Raw genomic sequence first — 9,164 nt, forward strand, 5'->3', positions numbered from 1 at the left:
CCTCCCCACCAGGCTATCTACATGTTTATTTCCTGTCCGCATCCCCAACCCCCAACACTAGAAATGTAATCTTCAAGAAGTCAGGAACTCTTGTCTGTTTTGTACACTGCTGTATCTCTGGCACTTAGAACAGTATTGGCATATAGTATGTATTTAATAAACATTTGCTAAGACAAAATAAAAAATCAAAACACTTCAAAAATTAGACCTCCTAACACGTAATGAAACAAAAAATCTAATTTCACACATCAGCCATCTGTTCCAGAACCTTAAGTTATTTCATACCTATTTCATATCCCTAACTGCTGGTTCCCACAATTCCCAATCTTATTTCCTGTCATGGATTGAACTGTGCCCCCCAAAAATATGTGTCAACTTGTTAGGCCATAATTCCCAGTATTGTGTGGTTGTCCTCCCTTATGTGATTAATGTAATTTTCCTATGTGTTATAAATCCTAATCTCTGCCTGTGGTTAATCAGGTAAGTAAGATTAGATTCCATTAAACAGGATTAGAGTGGGATGTAACACCCTTACCCGGGTCACAACCATGATCCAATGTAGAGGGAATTTCCCTGGGGTATGGCCTGAAACACCTTTTATCTTACAAGAGATAAAGGGAAAAGGAAGGCAGCTGAGGGTGGGGGACCTCATACCACCAAGAAAGCAGCACTGGGAGCAGAGCACGTCCTTTGGACTCTGGGTTCCTGCACCTGACAAACTCCTAGACCAAGGGAAGATTGATAACAAGGATATTCCTTTAGAGCCAAGAGAGGCAGAAAGCCTTCTACGGGAGCTGATGCCCTGAATTTGGACTTGTAGCCTACTGGACTATGAGAAAATAAATTTCTCTTTGTTGAAGCCATCAACTTGTGGTATTTCTGTTACAGCAGCACTAGATAACTAAGACGTTTCCCGTGAATATCATTCCCTGAACCCTTTAACAGTATTCTATTCATAACAGTTGCTCAAGGAGTGATTTGAAAATCAAATGCTTTCACTTTGAACAATATATAACACAAAGACAAACTTAAAATTAATATAACAAATAACAAGACACATAAAAGGGAAGGAAAGCATACAGTAGTAGAAATTCTCAAACCATTATCAATACCCGAACGGAAGGGTTGTCTGGTTGGCAAAAGACTGGGAAGAGTTCCTTCAGCTTTTCTTTCTCGGTTTTGGGTTTAACAACTGGATCTTGTTTCATTAAAAAACATGAAAGGGTAAAAAGAAAAAAAAACGTATTTAACGTTTTTAATAGTTAACAAAACAACTTCAACGTTAGATTTGCATCAAACAAAAAATGTGGCGTTTTTGTTATACATTAATCATATACATTACTATAAACGTAACCTAACTTACTAAAAACACCAACCACAAAGACCTCAACAGGCTGAGTATCTGGGAATGTGGCAGGGAGGGGGTGCAGCAGTGCTCACTTGGTTATGACTTACAATTTTAACTTTATCTCAATTAATTTGAAAATTTTCACCAGAACATTTCCTTGCTCAGCAACTGCTAGGAGGAAAACAAATGCAACTTACTGGCTGCTCACTACCTGAACAATGCTCAGCAGGAAGCTCTACTCACCTTTGCTAGTAGAAGGCTTTGCTGGAGGCCGCATGGTTTGTATGAGACGCAGCAAGTTACTAATAAGAGAATCCTTTGAAAAGAAATATAAAACAAAAATTGCCAGTCACTTGATCAATGTCTAAATATACTTAGAAAAGGAAAAAAGCAAAGAATACCCTTTGGAGAAGGATAGTTATGCACCTGAATTTGGCTAATTCGAACAAATGAGTGTCAATTTGATGTAGCATGGACATGGCACAGTACCTTCAGAGAAAGCTGTATTTAGGACTCTTTGGGCAAAGTCATTTAGCTCCCTTCGATCATTTTATTTCCCATGGCCCAGAACTACCTCCAAAGCCAGACTCTTGTTTCTGGCTTCCTGCGTTCACAGTACCAAGATATAAACACCCACAAAGACTTAATGACAAAAATCCTGCCCCATTTTCCTAGAAAGGTGTCACAGGAAATTCGGTTACAGCATCACTGCTTAAAAACCAAACCCGATGCTGTCAATTTCAACTCATTGCTACCCTATAGGACAGAAAAGAAATTGTCCCATAGGGTTTCTAAGGCTATAATCTTTACAGAAACAGACTACATCTTCTTCCCACAGAGCAGCTGGTGGGTTTGAAACACTGACCTGTTGGTTAGTAGCCAAGCGCTTAGCCACTGTGTCACCAGGACTTACTGGTACAAAGACATTACATAATTAATAGCTTACTTGATTGCTTTGTACCATTTTTCTCTTTCCTACATCAAAACCCTATTTTTAGATTCGATAGTGGCAGTAAAACAAAACATGAGTCTCCAGATACACGTACCGTGAATTCTGCACCATTTTTAACCAGAGAAGTCTTAAAAGTATCAAAGGTGGTATTTTTCTCAGCAAGACTGATCACGAATTCAGCTGCAAATAAGAAAAGAAATTAGAACAAGAAAGATACGGCAACTTGAACAGGAAATAAGATTCAAATATGTCAAAAAGAATTAATTTTCTATGAACGTGCTAGTGAATTTTTATAAGTGAGAAGATACTACTACAAAATGGTTCACCAGGCCCATGAGTGCGTTTAAACTGGGAAAGACCCGCTATTTGCCACAGATCATTGTACCTTCTTCTCACAAAACTACTAGCTGGGCACACTGCCATACAGACCCTAGACATGAGAATGTCTAAAAGTAAAAGCACACGCATACACATGCACACAGACACACACACAGTTTCTGGAAGGACAAACTCAATCTATAGACGAGGGCACGGCAGCTGCTGGGTGGTACGACCCCCAAGTTGATGACACACTTGCCCCATAAATTTTTCTCCACAAATCTGCCTAGTTCTTGAAATTTCTAACATTACAGCTATTTATAAAGAAACGCTCAAGAGAGAAGTGCATTTTACCGTGTGCTGAGATAATCCTCACACCTAATTTCACAAAAAAAAATTTTTTTAATTTTATGATTGTGTTGGGCTGCGAATCCTACCAAAAAATAATGGCATAAGTATACCTGAAAGATCTGAATGATGCGCTTATAATTAGTCCTACCATACCACTTCTGCGCTGGAATGTGCCTTTACCTTTTTGATGACATTGAGCCAAATGCCACCAGGATACATGGCTATGCATAATAACAATTTAATGAAAACAATGTCAGTGGTTTTTGAACATCTCCTCTGTGCCAGGCACTAAGCTAAGTGCTTTACATGGATTATCCCCATGATCCTCACAACAACCCTCATAGGTAGGTACCATTACTGTCCCCGTTTTACAGATGAGGAAGCTGAGAGTTTGTGAAGCTGACCTACCCAATAGTAACTGGTGGAACCAGAATTGGAACCCAGGAAATCTGACTTCAGAGTCCACATTCTTCAGAGAAAAGAGGGAGAACTGAGTCCCATCTCATGGTGCTAGGCATGCCAGGCTCAGAAAAACCTACCCCAAAGCATCTGCAGTCATTAATCAGTATTAGCTTTTTTACTTTTCTGAATAAAATGGGGCTCCATCAAATTGATTGGGCTATTAAAAAAGGATTAGTAATTAAAAACAAGTTAGTTCACTGCTGAAAACATGAAAAATAATGACATTGATTTGAATGATATTTCATCATGGTCAAAATAAAATGAATTAAGCCAGCCCAATGGGAGGCACCAGTGGAAGATCGGAGGGCGAGAGAATGGAGGAGCCAGGGTATTGGTATTTATCCCTCAAATTGCTTGCTGTGACATTTCCAGATGTGACTGTGGCTCCTCTCAGGCTCTGGCAACATCACCTCCCACCTCAATCTGAGGCCTAAAAAACCAAACCAAACCCAGTGCCGTCGAGTCGATTCCGACTCATAGCAACCCTACAGGACAGAGTAGAACCGCCCCATAGAGTTTCCAAGGAGCGCCGGGCGGATTCGAACTGCCGACCCTTTGGTTAGCAGTTGTAGCACTTAACCACTATGTCACTCTTGCTAACTTCTGATGGCCTCACCATTCCCCAACAACAACAAAAAGAATTAAGTCAAAAAATGAAACATAAAAGAAGCAAATACATACATTCTGTTATTAAACTCAATCCTAGCAATTTAGTTTCAACAAAACAACACTGTCACAGTAAATTAAGGTTACTATTTTAATGTTTTTGGTTTTATAATTCTGCATATGACACAAAAATCATATTTGTAGCTTATTTGCAAATTTCTTTAGGGTTTTTATTGTCAAAGAGTAAGGTCTCTGAGTCTATTAAAGGTAAAAGCAAAGAGTTTTATTGAGGGTAATACAATTCATGAATTGGGGAAACACAGGGGAGAGAGGAAACTACCAAGTGCTCCAACATTCCCAGGAAGAGGTGAGCCTTTTATATGGTAAAATGGGGAAGGGTGGCGCATAACTAGCAGTAAAATGGAGGGAAGAGTAGCAAGAACAAACATCACAACCTCCCTTAAAATCAGCAAACCCTTCCTGGAACATCCATATTGTCACCTCCACCCTTATTAGCTAAGTTTAGAGAAATCACGTCAAGAACACAGAGACAGGCTTTGGTCAAGCTAAAGTCTGATTCAAAATGGAATCTAGTTAACAATATGGAGTTTGATGCAAACCGGGGTTAGCTAACCTGTTCCAGCCAGGTACCTAACTTGGAGTATTCCTCCACATCAGTTATAAAAGCTATAAGAATATGGAGTTTCTACCTCACTTCATTTTTGTACGTGATTAGGTTAGCATTGAAACAATTTAAATTAACACTAGAAGATCTCAATAACTCTGTTTCCTTTAAAAGAAGCCAGACATAGAGAAAAATGTAAGCTCCCTCACAGCAGGAAACCAGGGCTTGGAACCAGTTCATTCTAGTTAGACCCCCCCGTTGAGAATCTGCATTCCACTCCAGATATACTGAATCAAAATCTACATTTCAAAAATGTAGATGTAAATTAGTCAGATGCAAAAGAACAAATATTGTATAAGACCACTATTATAAGATCTTGAGAAATAGTATAAACTGAGAAGAACGCGTTCTTTTGTGGTTACGAGACGGGGGAGGGAGGGAGGGTGGGAGAGGGTTATTTACTGATTAGTTAGTAGATAAGAACTACTTTAGGTGAAGGGAAGGACAATACTTAATAAAGGGAAGGTCAGCTCAACTGGACTGGTCCAAAAGCAAAGAAGTTTCCCGGATAAACTGAATGCTTCAAAGGTCAGTGGAGCAAGGGCGGGGGTTTGGAGACTATGGCTTAAGGGGACTTCTAAGTCAATTGGCAAAATAAATTCTGTTATGAAAACAATCTACATCCCACTTTGAAGTGCGGCATCTGGGGTCTTAAATGCTAACAAGCAGCCATCTAAGATGCATCAACTGGTCTCAACCCACCTGGATCAAAGGAGAATGAAGAACACCAAGGTCACACAATAACTATGAGCCCAAGAGATAGAAAGGGGCACATGAACTAGAGACTTACATCATCCTGAGACCAGAAGAACTAGATGGTGCCCGGCCACAACCGATGACTGCCCTGACAAGGAGTACAACAGAGAACCCCTGAGGGAGCAGAAGAACTGTGGGATGCAGACCCTAAATTCTCATAAAAAGACCAGACTTAATGGTCTGACTGAGACCAGAAGAATCCCGGTGGTCATGGTCCCCAAACCTTCTGTTGGCTCAGGACAAGAACCATTCCCGAAGACAACTCATCAGACATGGAAGGGACTGGACAATGGGTTGGAGAGAGATGCTGATGAAGAGTGAGCTACTTGTATCGGGTGGACACTTGAGACTGTGTTGGCGTCTCCTGTCTGGAGGGGAGATGGGAGGGTAGAGAGGGTTAGAAACTGGCAAAAATCGTCACGAAAGGAGAGACTGGAAGGAGGGAACGGGCTGACTCATTGGGAGAGAGTAAGTAGGAGTATGGAGTAAAGTGTATATAGGCTTATGTGTGACAGACTGACTTGATTTGTAAACTTTCACTTAAAGCACAATAAAATTAAAAAAAAAAAAAGTCCCTAGATGAGAAAAAAAGGTTAGCAACTTGCTAGGAAATAAGCAGGTGCTCAAAGAAGTCGGGGAAGGGGCCCTGGTGGTGCAGTGGTTAAAGTACTCAGCTGCTAACCAAAAAGTCAGTGGTTCAAACCCACAAACCCACTGGCCACTCTGGGGGAGAAAGATGTGGCGGTCTGCTTCCGTGAAGACTTACAGTTTTGGAAATCCAGTAGGGCAATTCTACTCTGTCCTATATGGTTGCTATGAGTTGGAATCAATTCAGTAGTAACGGATTTGATTTTTTGGTTTCTAAGAAGGGGAAGAACTATATTGTTTTGTTTTATTTTTTCAAAGTAAACCAGACAAAAAGGACAAGAATAAAACCAAAATGTCTGCAAAGAAATTTTTGTTATATTTAAACATCGCAGCCAAGCTCTAAGCTAAGAGCTCTTCATCAGTGTTTCGCACTGTAGTGTGCTCTCTTCCTTACAGCCCACAACGGAATACGACACTAAGTGTTTAAGATCTTTTACAGCAATTTGATGAAGAAATTTTAAATCTATTGCATCAAATAACAAAAAACCTGGGCTTATATCTAGTATTCTTTTTAAATTTTATTTTCCTATTAATTCACTTTTCATTGTATTTTCCAAAAATATTCGTCCATGACAGTTTAAAGTTAAAATAAATAAATAAAAACAAAAAAAAAACTGATCCCTTACCACACACACACAAAAAATGTAGATGTACTCTTACATAAGAATCACCCAGGGATCTTGTTAAAACGTAGTTAGTAGGAAGGTTCAAACTGCTCACCTTTTGGTTAGCATTGTCCTACACCAGGACTCCTAGAAAATAAAAGTCAGATGAACTCCCTTCCTAGTCCTACCATCAATTTCTAGACCTTTGCATCTGGAACCACAGGCCATCTATCCTTCTGCCTGTTTCAATGGATGAAGCATCCCTCCACGCATGTCCTAGATCCTGTCCATCCCCTCTCACCATAAAGACTCCTCCTGTCCTATGGCCTTGTTTTAGGACCCTGACTGTTTCTGATTCCTCATTTTTGGTTTCCCAGATGGAAAGCTGCCCCCAAACCCCTAACGACTGGTGTTTGAGAAGCAGAATAACACGAACAGTCAAGAGCGCAGCTAAAAGCAGAGACACGGACTTCAAAAAGACCTGAATTCCAGACCAGGATATGTAATCTTGAGGGGATTACTTAAATTCTCCGAGCCTTTCTTCTCTATCTAGAATCAGAGATAATAATACTACCTCACAGCCTGGTATGAAGATCAAATAAGACAAAGTAGATAAAGCGCTGAGGGTACTATCTGACATAGTGAGCACCCAATAAATGTCAGACATTAACATTATCACCGTGGATGCTGCTGCTGCTGCTGCTGCTGTTGTTATCGTCATTCTCAAGCAAAGGCCACGGCCGCAGGTTCCGTGGACCAAAATCTCTTGTGACAGAGAGAGAGAGACCAAGAGACCACACACACACACAGACTTTACACACTCGGCCCATCAACCTCCTTTCTGCTTCCGCTTCCCTAGGCCCCGAACCTCCCCCGGACTCACCCAGATCCTTGTCGTTGATCCCCAAATGATTGTCCAGCTCGGTGCAAACCTTCGACACCAAAGACAGATACTCGAGTTTGGCGAGTTCTTCCGCGGGGCCTGGCTCCGCCCCAGCTATGGCTCCCGCCAGGGCCACAGCCACAGCCATGGCTACAGCACCCCCTGGCCTCCGCACTGCCGGACCTCGGAGCTATTCCGGCCCGGCTCCAGCTTCCACATCCGGGTCGGCGCACGTCTCTTTTGTTTACGGGAAATCAGGCTCCACTAACTTCTAACTACGCAGCCGGATGGATCATAGAGATCAGACAGGAAATGCTTAAGGAAGGACCGACAAGAGTGGGTTGCTCTGCACGCTGGCGGGCGCCCTCTATAGGTAAGGTAGCTTCTTCGCCCAGCCTCAGGCCTGGAAACCTTTACTCCTCCCAGAGCGCTCCCACTCTTCGTCGGCAGAGGGCGTTGGTGGCCTGCGCACGGGGCGCGAGGAGGCACCCCCCCCCCCGCTCCAGCCGCCCGCGCGTGCGCTCTACAAGTCTTGCAAAAGAAATTGAATGCAAGTTGCTGAAAAAGGCTTTACGGTGAAAACTGGTTTTACAGTGGATGAGCTTCTTGTTGGGCCTCACTTTTCCTGGCCTCGTGGTGTACAATCTCAAGCAACTCTATAACAAACCAGAAGGCGATAGATTCTAGTTCAGATATTAACTCCTCTCCCCATTTTGCGAGTGAGGAAACTAGCGCTTCCACAATCTAACTGGGTTACCTTGGACAGATTAATCTTTGCGGCCTTAGTTTTCTCATCTGTAAAATGGGAAATGTTTCTCTAATTGGCTGTAGGTGAAGACTGAATGAGAACTATGTAAGGAGCCTGACACATAGTGGGCACACGACAAGTGGTAGTTATTATCTTCCATGGCCAAGACAATGGTCACAGTAAAGCCGTCTCAAACACAGACCCCCTCAGCCTGGGACCTCAGAGGGACGCCTGCCTCCTCCCTTGTGAAAACTACTTAATCCCAATTTCCCAGATCCCAACACTCTCAGTCCCCTTGTTGCCCCAAACCTCAGCTGTGCTGTGAACCCAAGGTGAGAAGCCCAGCAGAACCGGAAACGGAACTCAGCTGCCCCAACTTCTAGTTGAGGGTAGCTTTTTTCCTGGTGGCAACCCTAGGGTGAGGTAGGAATTTTTCCGTACCACACTCCCCTGTGTGACACATAAGGAAACTGAGGCACAGCAAAGGAAGTGGCTCCTCAATCAATCAAAAGGGAGGAAATCAGACTCTTGCTACTTTTTGCCTCAGGTTACATTACGCTGGCGCATATGGGACTCTGTTCTCCTATCACCTCATCGTAGACTGAAGAATGGCAGAGAAAACCCTGAACAGCCCTCACTGCCTCCCAGAGCTCCATGTTTACACATTCCTAGGAATCAGTACTGGACCCTCTGAGCGCTTCTCTCTCCTCCTCTCTTTTCCTTGTTTTCTCCAAGAATGGAATGGAAAATCCTGTACTTGACTGAATGTGCCCAACTTGCCTGCTTAAGATTTGGAGTTAGG

General features: G+C 42.5%; 1 protein-coding gene across 2 annotated transcripts in view; it reads right to left on the reverse strand.

Annotated features, from left to right (window-relative positions):
* DHX8 (DEAH-box helicase 8) overlaps window positions 1-7,848 on the reverse strand; it is a 29,364-nt gene extending 21,516 nt beyond the window's left edge. The window contains exons 1-4 of one of the 2 annotated variants that reach the window (XM_064270264.1): window positions 7,615-7,848; window positions 2,395-2,480; window positions 1,592-1,664; window positions 1,113-1,198 (exon numbers count right to left, since the gene is read on the reverse strand). In XM_064270264.1, the coding sequence (XP_064126334.1) occupies window positions 1,113-1,198; window positions 1,592-1,664; window positions 2,395-2,480; window positions 7,615-7,762 (393 nt within the window). In that variant the 5' untranslated portion in view covers window positions 7,763-7,848. Of the gene's footprint in view, window positions 1-1,100; window positions 1,199-1,591; window positions 1,665-2,394; window positions 2,481-7,614 lie in introns of both variants that reach the window. The other variant, XM_064270263.1, reaches the window with a different exon arrangement.
* Window positions 7,849-9,164: the final 1,316 nt, after the last annotated feature.

Source organism: Loxodonta africana, chromosome 18, assembly GCF_030014295.1.
Source record: "Loxodonta africana isolate mLoxAfr1 chromosome 18, mLoxAfr1.hap2, whole genome shotgun sequence".
NCBI classification, from domain to species: Eukaryota; Metazoa; Chordata; class Mammalia; order Proboscidea; family Elephantidae; genus Loxodonta; species Loxodonta africana.